Here is a 23,189-nt window from a genome sequence, read left to right on the forward strand (position 1 = left end):
CCACCAGAAAGGGTCTCAGAAGACTCCCCTGAGGAGGGGCCATTTGGATGGGGTTTTGAAAGGTGAATAGGAGTTCACCCTTAAAGACACACTCGATCTGTAGTATTACTGCCCAGGTCCCCTGAGGAATGTGAAGTGAGTTCCCTGTCCCTGGAGGGAAATGAGAAGGAGACACAGCCGGCTGCTAGGGGCTCTCCCCCCAAGTCCCTGCCTTCCCTCTCTTCTGAAATTCTTTTCCCCTTTCCTTCCCCGAATAAAAGGTCCAAGAGGGAGCAGGAGGTGACAGAGCTGAAGAAGGCTCTGGAGGAGGAGACGCGCGCTCACGAGGCGGCGGTGCAGGAACTGAGGCAGCGGCACGGCCAGTCGCTGGGGGAGCTGGCGGAGCAGCTGGAGCAGGCCCGGAGGGTGGGTGGGTCGGGCGCCCGGGGAGGGGGGCCGGGGCGCTGGGCTGCAGGAGGTGCCCCTGGTGGACCCAGGCCAGCCCGGCTCTCCGGGGTTCTCTCCTCGTGCCTCGTGCCCTCGTTGCATCTTTCATTCGACAAACGTCCCTTGCGTGTGCGCTGTGTTCTGGGCACAGGGCTGGGGCCCCTGCTGTGAGCAAAACAGGATGCACCCTGCCCTCGTGGAGGCGTGCGGCCTGAGCTGGGTGCGTCCTGTGGGGGGCTGAGTGCTGCGGGAGGACTCAGGATCCGGGAGGGGGCGATTGGTGAGCCGAGGGGCTGTCAGTGGCCCGCACTCTGGTGAAGGCTGCGGGCGTGGGGGGTGCTCCAGGCAGAGGCAGCAGCCCGTGCCAAGGCCCTGGGGCGGCAGGAGCAGCCAGGAGGCTGCCGTGGCGGGAGCCGAGGGGCCGAGGCCAGGGGGCTGGTTCGCGGTGTCGTTCTTCTGGAGCCTAGACACCTCGCCGCAGACCCAGGCCCTCTGACGAGGGGCCCTTGGTCTGGGGGGAGGGGGCAGGACCAGAAGCCTCTGGGGCTGCGGGCCTGGTGGAGGGAGACAGGGCGTCCCGGGGCTGACGCGCAGATCACGCCTGCTCCCCCTCAGGGCAGAGGCGCCTGGGAGAAGGCGCGGCAGGGCCTGGAGGCCGAGGTGGCCGAGCTGCGCGCAGAGCTGAGCGGCCTGCAGGCTGTGCGCCAGGAGGGCGAGCAGCGGCGGCGCCGGCTGGAGGCGCAGCTGCAGGAGGCGCAGGGCCGTGCAGGCGACGGGGAGCGGGCGCGGGCCGAGGCCACCGAGAGGCTGCAGCGAGTGCAGGTGAGTGCGGCGGCCGGGCGGGCCCACGGGCCTCGGGGCACCCAGGTCAGGGAGGGCAGCGAGAGGAAGTGCCCGGGGCTTGCTTGCGTCTCTTGGCTTCACTGACCCCAGCGAGCCACGGGAAAGCTGGAAGCTCAGTTCCCGCGCGCAGCCTTGCCCGCGGCCGGCAGCTTGGCGCAGCGGGAGCAGGGAAGGGGGCCTGGGGACAGCGGGGGTCTGCCCCTCCGCAGTCGCTCCCCCAGTGGTCTCTGTGCTGAGCCTTTGCTCTCTCTGAGGAGGGACCGCAGAGCAGAGCTTGGTGGTGGGTGGAGTTCTGGGCGGCGCCGTCCTGTGAACTTCCTGCGATGCCGGATGCTGGAGCGTCCCTCGCCTGCCCTTCTCCAGCCGCTCCTGGCTGCTGGGCACTTGCAGTGTGGTGCGCCCGGCTGAGGAACTGAGCCTTCACTTTGGTTTTATTTCTTCTTGAGGTGTTGCACCAGAGCCATCCTGCTTGGCCCAGACCTCTGTTCTCCTTGTAGCTGTGTGACCCTGGACAAATTGCCCAACTTCTCTGTGCCTCAGCTTCCCTTTATGGAAACTGGGAATAATGCTTGTAAAGCACTTAGACCAGCTCCTGTGCATACAGTGAGTGCTCAAAGATTGCCTGATGTTCCTATGTGTGAGCACTGCCTATCTGCCAGGCATGGAGCTGGCCACGCCGTGCCCGTCACTCCGTTGAGCCTTCAGCACAGCCCTGGGAGGTGGGGCCTGCCGCCGCCCGCGTGTACAGATGAGGCCACTGGGGCCGTGGGGTGGCGCTCTCTGGCCCAGGCACATGGCCGGGAGGTGCCAGGGCCAGGTTAGGACAGTTTTCAGAACAGTTCTAAGCACGACTCTGACTCAGATGCGCTCAGATGCGCGGCAGGCCCAGGTCGGGACCTCAGGGCGCGGCCAGCACAGCTGTCCTAAGGCTGCCGTCCCGGGTCCTGCGAAGCGTGGCTTCAAGCGGGACTCCACCGTGAGACCAAAGTCCACGGCCTTGGCCGTGCTCCAGATGCCCCAGGGCTCCTTCCCGGGCCCTGGGCTGCAGGGCCCCGCCTAGGCGGTCCTCCCCTGCGGCAGAGCGCCAGCCTCTGCCCCCGCGCTGGGGCTGCGTGCCCTGGTCCCCCTGTCCCTGGTCTGTGTCCCTGGTCCGTGTCCCCCGGTCCTCGTGTCCCTTGATCCGTGTGTCCCCTGGTCGTGTCCCCTGGTCCGCCCGTCCCCTGGTCATGTCCCCTGGTCATGTCCCCTGGTCCACCTGTCCCTGGTCTGTGTCCCCTGGTCCGTGTTCCCTGGTCGTGTCCCTGGTCCGTGTGTCCCCCAATCCACGTGTCCCCCGATCCGTGTGTCCCTTTTCCGTGTGTCCCTGGTCCACATGTCGCCTGGTCATGTCCCCTGGTCCGCGTGTCCCTTGGTCCACGTGTCCCCTGGTCCGCATGTCCCTTGGTCCACGTGTCCCCTCGTCGTGTCCCCTCATCCACATGTCCCTTGGTCCACGTGTCCCCTGGTCGTGTCCCCTGGTCCGCGTGTCCCCTGGCCCATGTGCCCAGTCGTGTCCCCTCCTCATCTTACAAGGACGTCACTGTTGGCTCAGGGCCCACGCTAATCCACCGTGACCTCAGCTTAACTAATTATACTGCCGAGACCCTCTTTGCAAGTAACACCGTGTTCTGAGGTTCTGGGGGACACGAATTTTGGGGAACGGTGTCCGGCTGCTTCAGGAGCAGTGCACAGGGCGGCTGAGGTGCTCGAGGAAGACACGAGAAGCACGTCTCCATAGCCAGCGGCGCAGGCCCGAGGGCGGCTGTGGAGACCAGGCAGTCCGTCCCACAGGCCATGGGCCGCGGCGTCCTCTGTGGACAGACACCGTCCTTGCCCGCGCGCCTCCCCCTCAGGCCGCGGCACCAGGCGGGCCCGGCCGGCCAGCGCTCTGGTCCGGGCGCCCTGTCCTCATCTCGGCCCCAGGTTTTCAGATAAACTTTCTTCCCGCCACAGCGTGAGCCTCAAAGGGAACCTTGGAAAGGGAGGGACGGGCCAGGCTCAGGACGGCGCGGGAGCCTCGCATCCAGCAGGCGCCGAGGCCACGCAGGGCCATAGCCACGAGCCCCTGCCTGCTCGGGGAGACCCCTACACCCGGGGAGACCCCTGCCCACGGGGAGACCCCTACACCCGGGGAGACCCCTGCCCACGGGGAGACCCCTGCCCACAGGGAGACCCCTACACCCAGGGAGACCCCTACACCCAGGGAGACCCCTGCCCACGGGGAGACCCCTACACCCAGGGAGACCCCTACACCCGGGGAGACCCCTGCCCACGGGGAGACCCCTACACCCGGGGAGACCCCTGCCCACGGGGAGACCCCTGCCCACAGGGAGACTCCTACACCCAGGGAGACCCCTGCCCACGGGGAGACCCCTGCCCACGGGGAGACCCCTACACCCAGGGAGACCCCTGCCCACGGGAAGACCCCTACACCCGGGGAGACCCCTGCCCACGGGGAGACCCCTACACCCGGGGAGACCCCTGCCCACGGGGAGACCCCTACACCCGGGGAGACCCCTACACCCGGGGAGACCCCTGCCCATGGGGAGACTCCTGCCCATGGGGAGACCCCTACACCCGGGGAGACCCCTGTCCACGGGGAGATCCCTGCCCACGGGGAGACCCCTACACCTGGGGAGACCCCTGTCCACGGGGAGACCCCTACACCCGGGGAGACCTCTGCCCACGGGGAGACCCCTACACCTGGGGAGACCCCTGCCCATGGGGAGACCCCTACACCCGGGGAGACCCCTACCCGCTCAGGGGGACCCCTACCCACTTCAAGGTGATGGGCTGGGAAAGGAAGCGGGAGTGCTCGGCTGCCAGGGCCCGACCACCGCAGAGCGTGAGGCCGGGGAGCAGGGCCAGGAGCCCCCAGAGCCCGGGGGTGGCGGTTCAGTTTGATAGCAGCTTTATTGAGGTGTAATTCCTTACCCTGCGGTTGACCCATTTGAAGTGTACAATTAGGTGTTTGTTTTGATATGTCCCCGTGTGTGCCACCATCACCACAGCCTAAACTTGGAGCATTGGTTTTTTTAAAAGATTTTATTATTACTATTTTTTTTATTTCTCTTCTCTCACACCCCCCCCCCCCCAGTTGTCTGCTCTCTGTGTCCATTCGCTGTGTGCTCTTCTGTGTCCGCTTCCATCCTTATCAGCGGCACCGGGAATCTGTGTTTCTTTTTGTTGCATCATCATGTTGTGTCAGCTCTCTGTGTGTGCAGCGCCACTCCTGGGCAGGCTGCACTTTCTTTCGCGCTGGGCGGCTCTCCTTACAGGGCGCACTCCTTGCACGTGGGGCTCCCTTATGCGGGGGACACCCCTGCGTGGCACGGCACTCCTTGTGCGCATCAGCACTGTGCATGGGCCAACTCCACACGGGTCAAGGAGGCCTGGGGTTTGAACCGCGGACCTCCCATGTGGACAGACGCCCTAACCACTGGGCCAAGTCTGCTTCCCAAAACTTGGAACATTTCATCACCCCAAGAGAAGCCCACTCCCGTTAGAGCCCACGCCCTGCCCGGCAGTCCCCGGCCCCGATCCCTGCGCACGGGGCTCTCCTGGATGTTTCAGGGCCCTCGCTCGGTGGCCTCACGTGCCTGTGTCCTTGCTCCCCAGCGCGGTGTGGCGTCGCCAGCACGTTGTGGGTTCTGACCCCGCTGCCCTCCACACCTGGGCGGCGCCCTGGGCGCGGCGGGCCCCCTCCGTGCGCTCGCCAGCGGGTGGGCATTTGGGGGCCTTCGCTTAGGGCTGTCCTGGGCACAGAACCCGCGCCTTGGGCCCGTTTCTCTCGGAGCCAACACGTGGCATGCAGCGCGGGGTCTCGAGCGACCGGGGCGGCTCCCAGCGCCGCCAGGCTGCTCCCACCCGCGCCTCACCCGCGCCCCTGCCCGCAGGTGGAGCTGGAGGGCGCGGCGGCGGCGCTGAGCGAGGCCGAGTCCAGAGCCATCCGGCTGAGCAAGGAGCTGAGCAGCGCTGAGGCCCAGCTGCACGACGCCCAGGTGACCCGCGCCCGCCACCGCGCCACGCCCACAGCCCACCACTGCCCCCGCTGACCTCCGCTCTCCCCCCAGGAGCTGCTGCAGGAGGAGACCAGGGCGAAGCTGGCGCTCGGGGCCCGGGTGCGAGCCCTGGAAGCCGAGGTGGCCGGACTGCAGGAGCAGCTGGAGGAGGAGGCGGCGGCCAGGGAGCGCACGGGCCGCGAACTGCAGGCCGCCCAGGGCCAGGTGGGCCCCCAGCCCTCCCCGCGTCCCTGCCCAGGGGCATCCGGCCCCGCTTTCCTCCTGACATCCCCTGCCCAGGGGCGCCCGGCCCCTGGCCCTCTTGTACGGTGGACCTTGGGAAATGGCTGTTGGATACTTGCAGATACTCTTTTTCAACTGGCAAGCTCCTAGCCATACTGCAAGACCCATCTTAAATGTTCCCTCCTCTAGGAAGCCTCCCGTGAACCTTCTAAACAGACTCCTACGTCCTCCCAGCGACCCCGTGGCCCCGAGGTTCCTCCACCTTAGCCTCCGGCGCCCTGGCTGGGACGCTCTTTCTCCCCCATCAGCAGCCCCGGGCCTGGTTCACCCCCAGGCCCAGCGGAAGGAGTTCTAATCCCCAGAGGCACCATGCCTCACCATCCTGGCCCCCCCTCAGGCAGCAGGGCCCAGCGGAGCAGGTCCTTCCCCTCGTCAGGCTCGGCGCCCTTGTCTCACCCCCGCACCTTGTCCACCCGCTGCCCCCCCCAGCTCTCAGAGTGGCGGCGGCGCCAGGAGGAAGAGGCGGGGGCCCTGGAAGCGGGCGAGGAGGCCCGGCGCCGGGCAGCCCGCGAGGCCGAGGCCCTGGCCCAGCGCCTGGCGGAGAGGACGGAGGCGGCGGAGCGCCTGGAGCGGGGCCGGCGCCGGCTGCAGCAGGAGCTGGACGACGCCACCGTGGACCTGGAGCAGCAGCGGCAGCGCGTGGGCACGCTGGAGAAGAAGCAGCGCAAGTTCGACCAGGTGGGCGCCAGCGAGGTCGGGGCACCCACCTCAGGGCAGGCGGTAGCGGGTCCCGCGGTCCCGGGGCAGGGGGCGTTCCCGCTCCGAGCCTCTGAAAGCGGGGCAGGAGGAGGACACCCCTGCCTTCCTGGCTCGGACCCTGACCCAGCGTAGGTGTTAGCCGCCCCGTTTGCTCAGAGGCACCCTAGGCTGGACTGCAAGGTGTAGGAACACCCGGCGAGCACCCAGAGGGGGAACAGGCGGCTCACTCGCGTGCCTCAGGAAAGGACGTTTCCCGTCTCAGGCCGGTGGCCCATCGAGAAAACGGGATTGAGTCCAGCCCAGTCGAGGGAAGAAAAAGAAATCCCAGAGCCCCGCAGGGTTAGGATGGAGCATCCCGAGGCTCAGGCCCCAGCTCTGCCCCTCTCTGGCTGGTTGCCGCTCAGACTCCCTGCGCCTCATTGTCCTCACCTGGAAAACTGGAGGTCATTTTGGAAAAGATCTTTTTGCCAGATGTAGAATTCTAGGCAAATGGTCTTATTCTTTCAACACTTTGAAAATATCATTCCATCCTCTCTGGCTTCCATTGTTCCGGAGATAAAGTTAGCGTCCTTCAAACCACTGTTCTCTGTAGATAGTGTGACAGTTTTGTTGTTGTCGTTTTCCTGGCTGATTTTAAATTTTTCTTTATGTTTGGAGTTTTTAACAATTTGACTACACTGTGCCCACCTGTGTTTTTATTATTATTTATCCTGCTTGAGGTTCATTGAGCTTCCTGCTGCTATGAATTGATGTTTTGGGTCAACTGTGGAAAATTTCAGCCATTATTTCTTCAAATATTTTTCTGTCCCACTCTCTCTCTTCTCCCTTTTTCTTGGACTCCAAATATATCTATATTTGGTAGCTTAATAATGAACCATAGGTTATCAAGACTCTTAATTTTTCTGCATTTTACTAGGACTTTATATAAAGTTTTTAAATATAAATCTCATTTTGGATTGACTTCTTTCACTCAGAATGACTATTTCAGTATTCACACACATTTTTTATTGTATTAATAGTTCATTCCTCTTTACTGCTGAATATTGTTCCTGAATAGATATACCACATTTTATATATCCATTGATCTGTTCATGAACATTTGGTAGTTTCCAGTAGCTTTTTAGTTTTTCTAATATATATGTAGTATATATTAGAGTTCCCTAATAACCAATTATGTTGAGCATCTTTTTATGTTTATTTGCCATCCATATTTCTTCTTTGGTGGAGTATCTATTCAAATCTTTGAGCCATTTTTAAATTGGGTTCTTTGTTTCCTTATTATTGAGCGTTGAGAGTTCTTTATATTTTCTGGATACACATTCTCTTTTTCTAGTAGTAAATTTTATTTTTAAAGAGGTTTTAGATTACAGAAAAGTTACATTGAAAGTATAGGGGATTTCCATATACCCCATCCTGTGCATCCCCTATTTGTTACATTTGATGAACCAATATTGAAGCTTTGCTACTAAACAACGTTTATAGTTTATATTGCGGTTTACACTCTGCACTGTACAGTTTTATAGGTTTTGACAAATGTGTAATGGCTTGTGGATACATGTTGTTTTTTTTATTGTATTTTTTTAAGATACTTAGGTCACAAAAAATGTTAACATTAAAAAATAAAAGAGGTTCCCATATACCCCACACCCCACCCCACTCCTCCCATATCAACAACCTCTTTCATCAGTGTGGCACATTCATTGCATTTGGTGAATACATGTTCTTTATCAGGTATATGCTTTGTAGTTATTTTCACCCAGCCTCTGTGAGCTTATCTTTTCATTCTCTTAATAGTCTTTCAAAGAGCAGAAGTTTTACATTTTTATAAAATGCAACTTATCAGTTTGTTCTTTTACAGATCACGCTTTTGATGTTGTATCTAAGAAATCTTTGCTTTAACCCAAGCCACAGTGATCTTCTCCTACACTTTTTCTAGTTTCCAGTTTTAGGATTTACATTTAGGCCTATGATCCAGTTTTAGTTAATGTTTGTATAGAGTACTAGTATGGATCCAGGTTCATTTTTTTGCACATGGATATTCAGCTTAATTTTTCATTTGGTCTTCTATGCTATTGTTCTGCTGTTAAAAAAAAAAAAAGCTCTTTCCACTGACTTGTTTCTGTACCTAGATTGAAAATCAGGTAGTATTGGTCCTTCAATTTTTTCTTCTTTTTCAAAGTATTGTGGCTCTTGTAGGTCCATTGCATTTCCATATGTACTTCAGAATGAGTTTATCATTTTCTACAAAACCTCCTGAGATTTCAATTGGCATTGTGTTGAATCTATACATTAATTTAGGAATAACTGACAACTTAATAATATTAAATTAGTTTTCTGATCCAAAAACATAATATTTCTTTCCATTTATTTAGATCATCTTTAATTTCTCTCAGGAATGTTAGTAGCTTCACTGTACATTTTCACATATACCTTCAGATTTATCCCTAAGTATTTCATGTTTCTGAAGCTCTTCTAAATGGCGTTTTTAAAATTTCTGTTTACATACTACAATTGATTTTTGTCTATTGAGCTGTATCCTGCAACTTGCTAAACTTACTTATTAGTTCTAGTAGTGTTTTTATAGCTCCCATTTTCTTCCCACGTAGATGATCATGTTTTCTGTGAATAAGGACAGTTTTATTTCTTCTTTTCTTTCTTTACCTTTGGAGTCTGGGACTCCAAATACATGTATGTTTGGCTGCTTGATACAGTCTCACAGGTCATTGACGTTCTGTTCATTTTTGCCTTCTTTTTTTCTTTTTTGGCTGTGTTTACATGATTTCTTTTTACCTGTTTTCAGGCTCACTGCTCCTTCCCCTGATGTGTCCAAACCATTCTTAATTTCATCCAATTTTATTTCAGATATTGTATGTTTCTATTCTGGCATTTCTATTTGGTTCTGTTTTAGTTTTTCACATCTGTCTCTTCACCTACTGTATCTGTCTTGTCCTAAAACTTATTTAACACAGTTAAAGTCCTTGCATGTTAATTCCAACACACAGGCCATCTGTGGGTCTGCAGTTTTTGACTGGTTTTTCTCTTGACTATGAGCTCTGTTCTCTTGCTTTTTTTTTTTTTGCATGTCTTGTAATTTTTGTTTGACCATCACTGTGTCTAAAAAAAAAAAAAAAACAGTAAAAGCTGAAGTACTTTCTTTAGAACTACATATATTTTTACCACCCACCACCCCAAGAGGAGGAGGCGCATGAGGAGCTGATGCGTTAGCTCCCATCAGGAGCTGCACTTGCTTGGGCTGGGGCCACCTCCCCCTTGTCTGTCTGCTGCCCCCTCTTCTCCCACCCCTCGTGCACTCCTTTCAGCTAATTTGTTTCCCCCACCTCGTCTCCCGCCACCCAAAAGCTCCTGGCAGATGAGAAGGCAGCTGTGCTGCGAGCCGTGGAGGAGCGCGAGCGGGTCGAGGCCGAGGGCCGGGAGCGCGAGGCTCGGACCCTGGCGCTGACACGGGCACTGGAGGAGGAGCAGGAGGCGCGCGAGGAGCTGGAGCGGCAGAACCGGGCACTGCGGGCCGAGCTGGAGGCGCTGCTGAGCAGCAAGGACGACGTTGGCAAGAGCGTGAGTGGGGCTCCCACTCCCCAGGCACACGCATGGGCTGCCACACACTCGGCGTACAGACCAGCCATCACAGCCGTGTGCACACACACAGTGTGAAAGCTGCTCGCCAAACACATTCACACAGCACATGGGCTTCTCGCCAAACACGCGTGTTCACACTTGCACTTAAGGAGGAAGGACTCACCACACATGTGAAGAGAGAGAACGTGAAGAGGACTTTCCACCATACTCCCTAAGCATAAGTGCACACACGCTCACACACGCGTGGGAAGACCCTACCTGGCCCCCTCCCAGTCCCACTGAGGCACACGGGCTCCTCCAGCGGGCCTCTGCCCTCCCCTAGCCTGTCCCCAGCAATCTGAAGGGTCGAGACCACCAACCACAGCTCCACTCCAGCCTTCCTGCTTTCACCCACCAGTTGTTTAGGGGTGCAGGCCACCCGGGCTGACAGTGGGAGGTGCTGACAGACTCTGTGTTTGCTCAGTCCCTGGGCAGACCACTCCTGGCGAACGTCCTTATTTCCCGTGATGTGCTCCTAGGGCTGTGACCAATGAGGGCGGCTTCTCCACAGTCTATGGCATTGGTCCAAGAGGACCAGTGGAGAAAACTTCCATTCTCATTTCACCCCCAACCTGTAGCCCCGGGGGAACTGGAGCTAAACCAGCTTAGGCTGCAGCCAGGTCTTTGGTGAACTGTGAAGTTTTTGCAGGGACTCCAAAGGCCTTTGTGGGCAATAGGATGTCAATGGTGTACATATGCATCTGCACATGTATTTGCTCACGTCGTATCTGCATGTGTAGCCACAGCTCTGTGCACTGGGAGTCCCTGGGAGTGGCATCCCAAGCCCACTGAGCGCACCTAGCACCAGGTCTTGGGCTCTAAGCACTGTTCTCCACAAAAAAAGTAAAACAAATAGATTGGCAAGTGCCAAATAGAAGGGGAGACGGGGGACGGGGGGGGGCTCCTCTCAGGGAATGCGAGTCGATACTGTCCTTGACCAGCGCTTAACACAGCCCCTAGGTAGTGGTGGGAGGTGGGTGTTGCACAAAATGACGCGAACCATTGTAATTGCACTAAGTAGGAGAGGGCCTAGGTGCTGGGGGCCCTGGCAGGCCAGGGGGGCTTCTCTGAGGAAGTTACCCTGGCTGGGGCTCTCAGAATTCAGACCCAGGCCGCCCTCTCAGAGGGTTTAGGGTTTTAAGCCACACATCCCCAAAAGATCCAGGAGCCCCCATGCTAAGAAAAAAATAAGGAGTAAACAGTGGTTGGTGGTATCTGGGGGCAGCTGGGCAGAAACTACCACAGATCAGCTCTGCACATCTTCAGTCCGCTTCGCATGGGATTCCCAAAGGTGAAACCCCAGGGAAGCAAGCTCACAATCCAAAATTACAAACCTCACAAGGAAGTAAGCCACCATGAGTGAGAGTCAGCCAGCTTAACAGACCCCTGAATTGGGTCCTCAAGAGCTTCAGATAATAGAATTATACGTAGGGTATTAATAAAATACAATTTAGGGAGATCCAAAACAAGACATGATAAGTAGATGCTCATGATAAGTAGATGCTCATTGAGTGAATTAACAGATGAACAGACAGGGTGGGCATATCCACTCGTTGCCTTGCCCCTCCTTCAAAGCTTCCCCCACCCTCAGTGACCTGTGAGTCTCACCTTCACTCCCCCACCAGGTGCATGAGCTGGAACGAGCCCACCGGGTGGCAGAGCAGGCGGCCAGCGACCTGCGAGCGCAGGTGACAGAGCTGGAGGACGAGCTGACAGCCGCAGAGGACGCCAAGCTGCGCCTGGAGGTGACCGTGCAGGCTCTCAAGACGCAGCATGAGCGGGACCTGCAGGGCCGCGAGGAGTCTGGCGAGGAGAGGCGGCGGCAGCTGGCCAAGCAGGTAGGGCTGGCCCAGGTCTCCCCCGCACCTGCTGCTCACGTGTCTCCCCGAGCCCCCCACCGGCCTCCCCCCCAGTGTCCTCCCCACCCACTATGACCCACCCGCTGAGCCCCTCCTTCAGCCACCACCCGCCTGCTCCCCTCCCGAGCACCCACCTGCAGCCACTGGCTAGAGCGGGAGCAGGGCCCACCGCTGAGACATGTGTGCGTCCCCGTGGGTACCCAGTCACCCAGCTGCCCGCGTCCCTCCCCCATCTCCCAGCCGCCTCATCCCCCCACCCACTACGCCCCACCAGTACCCAGGCCTGCCTCCACCCAGGTACCCCCACCCAGCTTCCTCTCCTCAGCCCAGCCTCCCCAACCCAGCCGCACGCGCTCGTTGAGCAGCCCCCTGCTGTGCCTTCACCTGCGTCTCTTCCCTTCACCCTCGCTCACCCTCCCCCGCTTGCTCCTCCTCTCTCCCTCTGGACCCTGTTCTTTCTTCATTCGCTCAGCGAGGAGCTTTCTATGGGCTGCACCAGCAAGGCCCGCTACTAGGTGCTGAGTCCCGAGCTTGCAAGGGGCAGGCAGCCCTGGGGGGTCGTAAAGACCCCTCTGGGGCCAGGTAGGGGTGAGACTGGAAACTGGAAGAAGGGGGCGACCCAAGTCCTGGGGTCTCTGGGTGGCTTCTGTCTCCCCCCGCCCCATTGACCCAGCTGCGCTTGAGCGTCTGAGGCCTCGACGGGGGGTGGGGGGGGGGGGGGTGGGGGGGGGCCTCTAGGGCGCTGTGAGTAGGGGAGGGGCAGGGTACGCCCCGCTGGAGTCGGGTGGGGCAGGCGAGAGGGGTGAGCCCGGGGCAGACGCGGACGTCAGGGCGGCGGGGATGGAGAGGAGTGGAGCGGGCAGAGGAGATGGGCCTTGAGGCTCGGGCGTCTCGGGGGGAGGCTGGCACCCCGTCCTGACAGCGCCCCGCCTGCCCACCGCAGCTGAGGGACGCCGAGGTGGAGCGGGACGAGGAGCGGAAGCAGCGGGCGCTGGCCCTGGCTGCCCGCAAGAAGCTGGAGGCCGAGCTGGAGGAGCTGAAGACGCAGACGGCGGCCGCCGGGCAGGGCAAGGAGGAGGCGGTGAAGCAGCTTCGCAAGATGCAGGTGGGCCGGGGCTCGCGCCGGCCGGGGGGCCCAGGCATGGCAGGACCCCCTCCGTCCCGCCGGGCCTCCCCCGTGAGCAGCCCCCAAGTCAGTCAGCAGCTTCGTGGACAGCCACGCCCGTGTGCCTGGCTCGTTCTTTAATGTTTTTACTTAAAAAAAAAACTTTTTAAGGAGCTACCAGGGTTTGAACCTGGGGCCTTGTACATGGGAAGCAGGTGTTCGACTACTTCTCTGAATTTTTTTTTAAGTCCAAATTCCTCTATTTTTTTTTGGAAACACCTTAGTTGTTTTGTGGGTTTTTTTCTGATTATGAGTGTTATACCCAGTTGTCGTTTAACGAAAAGACAAAGCTCAGAACGGCCGCGTTCAGTAGTGCAGCCGCGAGCCCCGCCTGGCGCGGGAGCCTCCGAAAGGGGGCGCGTTTGAGTGGAGACGGAGCGGCGCGCTCTGGATCTCAGAGCCAAAGGGGAAGGTGGATACAAACCATCTCATTCCGCTTTTTTTATAGGGGTGCTAATTTGAGTCGATTCTAACTTGGAACAATAACACGTGGACTCTCTTTGGCCACATAAAATATAGCCGTCAAGTTCATTTCACCTGTTTCTATTTTTTAAAATAACGTGGCTACTAGGAAATGTAAAATAACGTAGGCGGCTCGCATTTTATTGCCTTTGGGCGGTGCTGCTATAGAAAATAGCACTTGCCAGTCGTCCCATCAGAGGGAAACCCCTCCTCTGTCAAGTGACACCAGCAAATAATGGCAAATCCGCGAGGATGGCGTCCTGCCTCGCCCGCGTCTCCACCCGCAGCCGCAGCGGCCGGTGCAGGTCCACGGTGGGGCTCGGGCACTGGGCCCACCGGCCGCTCTTCGTTGTTCTTTCTTTTGAGCACCGTTGGGGAATCAGCCCTTATTTCCAGCATCGCCACACAGTCCCAGAAGCCCGGGTCTGGCCCCACACACACACTGGGACCAGGGAGGTTTCCGCGCGGAGGTGGGGCCAGCGGCGGGGCCGCGTGCGTCCTGACCGGAGGCCCCTGCCGGGAGTCCCCATCCTTACTGCAGAGCCCCAACGGGTTAGGCTGTCTTTAAATTCCAGGCATTTTTAAAGAGGAGGCAGCTGAGGCCCAGAGAGGGGCAGCAGCTGGCCCAGGGCCACACAGCCTGGCTGTGGCCAATCAGGACTGGAACCCAGGTCTGCGGTGTGGGGCGCCCTCAGGCCGCCTGCTGCACCCTGGGCTCCGCGGGACCAGTAGGACAGGAGCAGGCGAGGGGCCGCGGGCTGGCTGGGGTGGGGGTGCCTGGGAGGCCGGGCCACGCTGAGCCGCTGCCCCCTCGCCCCTCGCCCCAGGTCCAGGTGAAGGAGCTGTGGCGCGAGGTGGAGGAGTCGCGCACCTCCCGCGAGGAGATCTTTGTGCAGAACCGGGAGAGCGAGAAGCGCCTCAAGGGGCTGGAGGCCGAGGTTCTGCGGCTGCAGGAGGTGAGGCGGGGGCCGGGGGGGCTCAGAGCCTGGGGGTGGCGGCTGCGGCTGGGGGCCGGGAGGGCACAGAGCCTGGGGGTGGCGGCTGCGGCTGGGGGCCGGGGTGGGCTCTCAGAGCCTGGGGGTGGCGGCTGCGGCTGGGGGCCGGGGGGGGGGGGGGGCGGCGCTCAGAGCCTGGGGGTGGCGGCTGCGGCTGGGGGCCGGGGGGGGGCGCTCAGAGCCTGGGGGTGGCCGCTGCGGCTGGGGGCCGGGGGGGGGGGGGGCGCTCAGAGCCTGGGGGTGGCGGCTGCGGCTGGGGGCCCGGGGGGGGCGCTCAGAGCCTGGGGGTGGCGGCTGCGGCTGGGGGGGCGCAGCCAGGCCTCCAAGGCCAGGCGCAGAAGACGTCCGCCCACAGTGGGCATCCAATCCAGTTGCCTGGGGTCGGCACGCGTGTGCGCAGTGAAGAAACAGCCGAGAGGTTTGGGGTGTGAGGCCCCCGGGGCTGAGGCCGGGGCCCACACCCCCTCAGTCCCGCTGACCCCCTGCCTCCCCCCCATCTGTCTCCACCGCAACAGGAGCTGGCGGCTGCGGACCGCGCCCGGCGCCAGGCCCAGCAGGAGCGGGACGAGATGGCGGATGAGGTGGCCAGCGGCAGCCTTGGCAAGTGAGTGTCCCCTGGGTGGGCAGGGCACCCCGCTCTGGCCATACTGCCCTTTCACCCCACCCCTTCCCGCCCTCCCTAGGGCAGCCATCCTGGAGGAGAAGCGGCAGCTGGAGGGGCGGTTGGGGCAGATGGAAGAGGAGCTGGAGGAGGAGCAGAGCAATGCAGAGCTGCTCAATGACCGCTACCGAAAGCTGCTGTTGCAGGTGAGTGTGGCCCGCCACCCGCTCCCTCCCACCAGCCAAGGTCCCCACTCCCCTGCGGAGGAACTGGAAAAAGGGGATATTTGAATTGAGTTTTGAAGGTCGAATAGGAGTTTTTGGAGTGGAGCGGCATGATGCCTTCATTCATTTGTGTTTCTGAGATTATTCAAGGGCTTGGTCTGGAGATGAATTACATGGGGGTCTCTGCCCTACAAAGTTCTCTGGATCCATGGGGCTATAGTGTCGTATTCTGGAGGAGTAAGTGTGTGAGCAGAAGTATGCTGGGCCTAATAGAGAGAAAAACTCATTCTGGAGGAGTCAAAGCATTTGGAAGAGGAGATATTTGGCCCCAGGGGTTTTAAAGTATAGCTGAGAGCTCAGCAGAGGGAGAAAAACATGTTTTTTATTTTTTGTTTTCGAGGTACTGGGGCCAGGGACTGAACCCAGAACCTCGTGTGTGGGAAGCCATTGCGCAACCACTGACCACATCAGCTCCCCTGAGTTGTCTTTTTCCTTTGCCTGCTTGTTGTCTGTTTTTGGTTTTTTAGGAGGCACTGGGGACCGAACCCGGGACCTCCCGTGAGGGAAGCAGGCGCTCAACCGCTTGAGCACATCTGCTCCCCAAGGAGCATGGTTTTTTGTATTTTACTTTCAGAGGCTCCCAGACGCCTGGGGGCCCTTCTGGGTGATGCTGGGCACCTGAAGGTGGGCCATCCCAGTTCTCCACCCTCAAGGGCCCCTAGTCTGATGGGGGGAGGCAGGCCATCCCAATACAAGATACCGGCGACAACGGAGGAGGTACTAGGCGCTGGGAAGCCTCGCGGGGACCTAATCTGGAAGCCGGGGACTGTGAGGGAAAGCTTCCTGGTGGAGGTGATGCCCTAAGAGATCCTGCAGGAGGAGTAGGAGTTTGCCAGGCCAAACAGAAGGACGTGGTTCCCAGAGAGAGACCTCCGTGAACACCGTTTCATTACCTCGTTACGCTGCATCTCCCTAAGGCCTCCTGTGGGCCACATCCCAGAACTTCTGGGGATCCTGGGGGAGCCCCCAGGCCAGTGGGGAAACAGTCCTACTCTGGGGTAGTGTGGTTCCCACCTCACTCGGAGTAAAACCCCAATAGCCCACGAGGGCCCCTGAGCTGGGCTCCAGCTGGCTCTCCGGGCTCGCCTCGCACCCGGCTCCTCACCGCTCCTGGGCTCTGCCAAGTGTGTTTCCACCCCAGGGCCTCTGCACCCGCTCTTCCCTCCTGGAGCTCCTCCCAGACCACCCCACATCTCCTGCCCGCAGATCAGCGTTCCCCGGCCCCCTGTGTAGAGCAGCCACCGCCCTGGGCTTTCTCCCTTCTGCTTCAGTTTTCTCCCCTCCCTTCCCACTCCCTGGTGTTCTGTCACAGGTTTGCTTGTCTGTCCCTCATCCTGCTCCCTGGCTGCCAGCACGCGCTGGGAGGGCGGGGCTTTGTCTTAGCTTCGGCTGTCTTAGCTTCGGCGCTGCCTCGGCAGGGTCTGCGCAGTGCTAAGTGTGCAGTAGCTGCTGCACGTCTGAGGAGCGCCCTGGGTGCGCCAGGCCCCTAACGGAGGACGTGGCCTGGCACCCCGCCTGTGTCCTGCAGGGCACTGGGGAAGAGCGGGACCCAGCGGAGCGGCAGGCCTGCGTTCAAGCCCCGTCTCGGGTCCTCCCCAGCTGTGGGGCCCAAGAGAAATTGCTCCAGAGTCAGGCGGCCACGAGGTGCTGGGGGGAGTGGGCGAGGGGGCTCGCCGGAAGTGTGCGGGGGTGGGGGGGGTCGCCGGAAGTGCGGGGGTGACCGGAAGTGCAGCGGCCACCTTGAGGGCGGCAGGGAGTGCGCGCCCTGAGGTCCCAGGGAGCGGCAGGAAGGGAGGCGCCACCACAGCCAGCTGGCCCTGGGAGCGCTCAGGAAAACCCTCGCTGAACAGTGTGCTGGGTGAGGAGGGAAAGTTGGGCAGAACAGAGATCTGAGTGAGAAGGGAAAGGAATATTGGAATCTGAGCGTGGGAGGGGAGAGCCAGGAAAGCTCCAGAAGCAAGCCCCGATGTTTTGAACACTGCATACAAAAATAACAGAATGGAAGCTACCCGGAAGTACGCTTCCTTCTAAAAGTTCAGGGGGAAAAATGAGCAGCATTGACAAGAAAAACGGACTGAGGTCAAATCCCATACAAAGTTATAAGGGAAAAAAGAAGATGCAAAATGACACCCTTGTGGACAGTGGAAGCGCACGGAATGACTCCTGCTCCAGGCACATCTGAACTACAGTGCAGGGGAGCGATGCAGCTCGGTGGTTTGAGCACCTGCTTCCTGTGTGCAAGGTCCCAGGTGCAATCCCCAGCATCTGCTTTAAAAAACAACTATAATGTGCTCCTTGAAAATAAGATGAAACACAATAAGAAATGATACAAGTCATAGAAGAGCAATGATCAGAGTAAGAACAATTCAGAAATGAAGTGAAAACTCAAAGAATTTGAAATAGAAGAAAACATTTCAGAAATGGAAAGGTGAACTTCAAGGAGTCAGTGAACATATCAGATAAGGCCATAAGAGAAATGGAAGCTAGAAAAGAGGATATGTTTAAAAATCAAAATGAAGGGACGCGGACTTCAGCCAATGGATAGAGCATCCGCCTACCACATGGGAGGTCCACAGTTCAAACCCCAGGACTCCTTGACCCATGTGGAGCTGGGCGTGCAAGGAGTGCTGTGCCACTCAGGGGTGTCCCCCGCATAAGGATAGGAGTGGTCACAAAGGAACACACAGCGAATGGACACAGAGAGCAGACAGCTGGGGGGGAGGGGGTAAAGGGAGAGAAATAAGTAAAAAATCTCAATCAAAATGAAACAAAGGCATAGAAAAGGGAATCACAAGAAAATAGCAAATATTGAAGAAAAGTTAGAAGAGACAACCTGCAGATAATAGGAGTCCCTGCAGAAGAAAACCAAAGCAAGGGAACAGAGCAGTAGCAAGAATCATCACACAAGAAAACTTTTCTGAAATAAAATGTGCCATGAAGCTACACATTAGAAAAGCACACTGCTTACCTGAGAACACTGGCCTGGAGCAACTTAGACCAAGATAAATTCTAAGAAAGTAGAGGACCTTAAAGGGGGAAAAAGTAATCTTTCAGGCATCCAGGCAAAAAAGAGCAAGTGATATATAAGGACAAGAAAATCAGATTCTCATTAGAGTTTTTGTCAGCAGGACGCTATGGTTGAAGATGGAGGAACATATTTAAGGTACTGGAAGGGAAATGTGAGCCAGGGGTTTTGTATCCAGTGAGACTGTGGTGCAGAAGGCACAGAACGCTGTTGACAGGCATGACCTCCGGGGCTCGTGTCCCACGGCCCTTGCTGGAGATTCTCCTAGACCAGGGGTTCTCACAGGCGGGCAGCACCTCTGGGGGACGTGTTGGAAATGCAAGTTTGTGCCCCACCCAAGCCCTGAGGCCACGCGGGCCCAGCTCCTGAGGACCCTCCAGGTGAGTCCACCGCGGACCAGCTTGAGGCCCTGGAGCACGAGGGTCAGCGTCAGGAGGGACCCCAGCATCCTTGACCCATAGTCCTAAGACCAAAGGGAGGCTCAGAAGCGGGGAGTGAGGGGTGCAAGGGCCGAACGCGCAGGCACTTGGGCAGTGAAATGTTTTTGTTTGGTTTTTGTCTTTATTTTTTTAATGTTACATTCAAAAAATACGAGGTCCCCATATAACCCCCACCCCCCTTACCCCACTCCTCCCCCCATAACAACAACCTCCTCCATCACCATGAGACATTCATTGCGCTTGGTGAATACATCTCTGGGCACCGCTGCACCTCATGGTCAATGGTCCACACCATAGCCCACACTCTCCCCCAGTCCACCCAGTGGGCCACGGGAGGACATACAATGTCCAGAAATTGTCCCTGCAGCACCACCCAGGACAACTCCAAGTCCCGAAAACACCTCCACATCTCATCTCTTCCTCCCATTCCCTACCCCCAGCAGCCACCATAGCCACTTTCTCCACACCAATGCCACATTTCTTCGATTACTAATCACAATAGTTCATGAATAGAATATTAGTAAGTCCACTCTAATCCATACTCTATTCCTCCATCCTGTGGACCTTAGAATGGTTGTGTCCACTCCACATCTGTATCAAGAGGGGTGAAACGTTTTAAGACCGGGAGAGTGCAGAGCAGGTGTAGCTCAGTGGTTGAGCACCTGCTTTGCACGTATGTGGTTCAATCCCCAGGACCTCCTAAAAAATAATAAAAAATGACTAAAAATGGATATTCTGTCACCCACCATCTCCTTGAGGCTCAGGACTCTTCAGTGTGGAAGACCCTAGAGAAAGATGACATAGGGAAGGGTTTGAATTCTTTAAAAACAAAACCAAACAAAAAAACCTGTGGTCTTGAATTTGACTTGGCCACATTTGCGTGACCTCACCCAGTGAGCAGGGAGTGGAGGGGGCTCAAGTGATTGGTCACCTCCCTCTCACATGGGAGGTCCCAGGTTCAGTTTCCTGTGCCTCCTGAAAAGGAGACAAGCAGGCACAGCACCCAGCAAGCACAAACGACTGGGGTAGAGGGTGGAGTGGGGAGAAATAAAAGAATAAAATAAATCTTAAAACGAAAATAAATTAGTCACCTTCGGAGGGCGATGGGGAACTAATTCCTGGCCTCAAAAGCTAGTAAGTCAAAGGAAAGAGTTAAGTCTTGACCCAGCTGCCAGTTTGCAGCAAACAGAGAAGGCAGGAAACAGGCTGAGTTACCCGATGAGTGGGTCATCAGCAAACTTCAGGTGGAGAGAAATTCCACAGGTCAAGTTGTCTAGGTTCTTCAACAGGGCGATTGTAAGGAAATCAAAGAGATGGGATTGTGTGGAAAACTAGCTTAAAAGAGACTTAGGGAAGCGGATTTGGCTCAACAAATAGAGCGTCCACCTACCACATGAGAGGTCCAGGGTTCAAACCCAGGGCTTCCTGGCCCGTGTGGTGAGCTGGCCCATGCTCAGTGCTGATGTGTGCAAGGAGTGCCCTGCCATGCAGGGGTGTCCCCCACATAGGAGAGCCCCACATGCAAGGAGTGCACCCCATAAGGAAAGCCACCCCCTGCAAAAAAAAAAATGCAGCCTGCCTGGGAGTGGCATGGCACACACGGAGAGCTGACGCAGCAAGATGACACAACACAGAGAGACACAGATTCCCAGTGCCACTGACAAGAATCCAAACGGACACAGAAGAACACACAGCAAATGGACACAGAGCAAACAACTGGGGGAGGAGAGGGAAATTTTTTTTTTAATCTTTAAATTAAAAAAATAAGAGACTTAAAAGAAAGGCCGTAATTTTTAAAAGCACTAAATTAAAATCTCTGGAGATTCATCTTGAAGTGACACAATTCCAGAGAGAAGCAGGGAAGCAATGGCCCTGGAAGTCAGGATAGCATGCTGTTTGGGGAGGAAGGAGGAAGTTGTTCTAGGGAGTGGGCTTCTGGGGCGGCCAAATTCTCTTTCTTGACCTGGGTGAAGGTGATGGGGTGTTTAACTTTATGAATCCCTTCGGCCGTGTACTTGATTAGTTTGACTTCTGCATCATGATGTATTTCACAATAAACAGTTGGTGGCTTGTTTTTTTGTGGTTTTTTTAAGAAATGCTAATTATGACTTTGAGGTGACCCTGTGAGGATGGAAGGAAATAAAGTATGAATCAGACTGGCTCTGCCTCATTTCCACACCCCGAGCACAGGACCTCGCTCAGGTACGAGCCGAAGAAATAAACAGGAACCGTGACCGGGGGTGTGTTCACACTTTCGCAGTGTAGTAGCTCCTGTTCACTGAGCCAGCACTTCTCAAAACGATCCACGCGCCCCTCAGCCCAAAACCACATGAGACGCCTGTTAAAAACGTGGCACCGTGGCCCCTAGCCCGTACCTGCTGATGCAGAGTCTCGGGAGGGCAGGACCCCGAAGTCTATTTTGTCCCCTCACAAGCTCCCCAGGTGATGCTGTTGAAAGCAGAAGTGTGATCGCTCATGGAATAGCCTCGTTCACAGTTAGAGGTGGAATCTGTAGCAGTCAAACAAGCTGCTGAGAGCCTTGTGGGTACACCGAAATAGCAAAAGCGTCTCTGAAAGGTGAAAACCGGGGGCTGGCCGATCGGCTGGCCCCCGAGGCGGCAGCCCCCCAGGCTGGGTTTGAGCACAGATCTGGCTCCGTGCCAGGACCCAGTCCGAGGAGGCACTGGGCTGGCTGCCCTCCAGCCTCCTGGACTCTGCCGTGACATCCTGCCCTTCCCTCTCGCTGCAGGTGGAGTCGCTGACCACCGAGTTGTCGGCCGAGCGCAGTTTCTCAGCCAAGGCCGAGAGTGGGCGGCAGCAACTGGAGCGGCAAATCCAGGAGCTGCGGGGGCGCCTGGGCGAGGAGGACGCGGGGGCCCGGGCCCGCCAGAAGATGACTATCGCAGGCCTGGAGTCAAAGCTGGCCCAGGCCGAGGAGCAGCTGGAGCAGGAGAGCAGGTGAGTGGGAGAGGAAGGCAGAGGGCAGGGGGTGACCCCCACGTTCTGGCCCATTAGGGGGAAGGGGAGCTGTGTTGTAAACACCTGGATTAGAAACATTCCAAAGGCATCATAATATTCATGTGTGTTGGCCTCCTGTATCATTTAGGATGCTTTGGGCTGCAAGTAACGAAGAGTATGAGTTCAACAATAATGTGTTCGTTAACTGTAGCAAACGTAACAAACCACTCTTCAACTCAGTGGCTTAAAACAACCAATTTTTCTGTTGTTGTTGGCTCTGCGCATTTGGACTGGCTTATAGATTTTGCAGGTCTCTTTGGTGGGGTTCACTCATGTGTCTTTGATCGACTGAGGGTTAGCTAGTTGGCTTTGCTGATCTTTGCTGGGCTTTCACGTGTTTAAGGCCTTTTCCTGGAACAACTAAACTCACTTGTCCCTGCTCCATGTGGCCTCTCACCCTCCAGCAGGCTGGCTCAGAATTGGTCACATGGCAGAGTCAGGGTTCCAAGAGGGAGTGCAAGTGCTAAAGGCTTTTTGAGGCCTAGACTCAGAACTGGCACAATGTTATTTCTGCCTGTTTGGTCCACTTAACCAAAGCAAGTCATGTGCCCAGTCCAAGCTCAAGGGAAGAGAAAAAGATATTCCACATCTGGATGGGAGCAGCTGCAGTGTCACCTTCCAAAGGGTATGACTTTGGGAAGTGCTGAGAATTGGAACCACTTTGGCCATCAGTCTACGATGAAAGGAATTTCTTTTTCTCATGTGATGAAAAGTCTAGAGCTGAGCCCCTGAAACATGACAGCATTCTGGGTCAGCATCTGTGAGGTTTCTTCAGTCTTTTCCTAATGGGCACAAAGTGTCTGCACCTGCTCCAAAGTACCACACCCACAAATTTCCCTGTTTAAAGCCAGGAAGCAGGAACAGTGCGGGGCTGAGAGAATTTCTTCCCCTTTCTATCAGGAAAGGGCTTTTCCTAGCAGGCTTTACTCTGCTATTCTTCCTTTCATGACTCATTGGTCAGAGTTGGGCTATAGCAGGCCTGCCATCCAGAAATCAAAAGATAACCACCAATACCTGGAAAAAATGAGTAGAGTAGATCTGCAGTCCCTAGGAAGTTCTCTAGTTCAAGGGCTCAGAACATATATTTTTATTTACATGAGTCTACCCTTTGCCCAGGCCCAGATCCCTCCTAAGCTCCTCCCTGGACCTTCTCCAAAAGTGGCATTAGCTAGTGCATTGAAATCACCCAGGGATCTGTTAAAATGCAGATTCTATTCGGTTGGTTGGAAGTAGGACCCAGGAATCTATTTCTACAAGCATCCAGGTGATGCCAGCCAGTGCTCCTGGTCTGTGAATAATGCTCTGAGTGGTAGCTGGATGCTGTGGCTCTGCCCATGTTGACTCTGGGGATGTGCCTTTTATCCTGTGGTGGGGCCTGTAGCCAGGGCACCTGGCA

At 56.8% G+C, this 23,189-nt stretch overlaps 1 protein-coding gene across 2 annotated transcripts in view; it reads left to right on the forward strand.

Moving 5' to 3' along the window:
- Positions 1 to 23,189, forward strand: part of MYH14 (myosin heavy chain 14) — a 92,462-nt gene that overhangs the window by 63,169 nt on the left and 6,104 nt on the right. For both annotated transcript variants that reach the window (XM_058280676.2, XM_058280677.2), the window contains 12 exons: positions 261 to 405; positions 1,042 to 1,248; positions 5,205 to 5,309; positions 5,382 to 5,534; positions 6,042 to 6,290; positions 9,672 to 9,884; positions 11,570 to 11,782; positions 12,747 to 12,908; positions 14,258 to 14,386; positions 14,941 to 15,029; positions 15,109 to 15,232; positions 21,525 to 21,733. In XM_058280676.2, coding sequence (XP_058136659.1) covers positions 261 to 405; positions 1,042 to 1,248; positions 5,205 to 5,309; positions 5,382 to 5,534; positions 6,042 to 6,290; positions 9,672 to 9,884; positions 11,570 to 11,782; positions 12,747 to 12,908; positions 14,258 to 14,386; positions 14,941 to 15,029; positions 15,109 to 15,232; positions 21,525 to 21,733 — 1,998 coding nt within the window. The remainder of the gene's footprint in view (positions 1 to 260; positions 406 to 1,041; positions 1,249 to 5,204; positions 5,310 to 5,381; positions 5,535 to 6,041; positions 6,291 to 9,671; positions 9,885 to 11,569; positions 11,783 to 12,746; positions 12,909 to 14,257; positions 14,387 to 14,940; positions 15,030 to 15,108; positions 15,233 to 21,524; positions 21,734 to 23,189) is intronic.

This window comes from Dasypus novemcinctus, chromosome 18 (assembly GCF_030445035.2).
Source record: "Dasypus novemcinctus isolate mDasNov1 chromosome 18, mDasNov1.1.hap2, whole genome shotgun sequence".
NCBI lineage: Eukaryota > Metazoa > Chordata > Mammalia > Cingulata > Dasypodidae > Dasypus > Dasypus novemcinctus.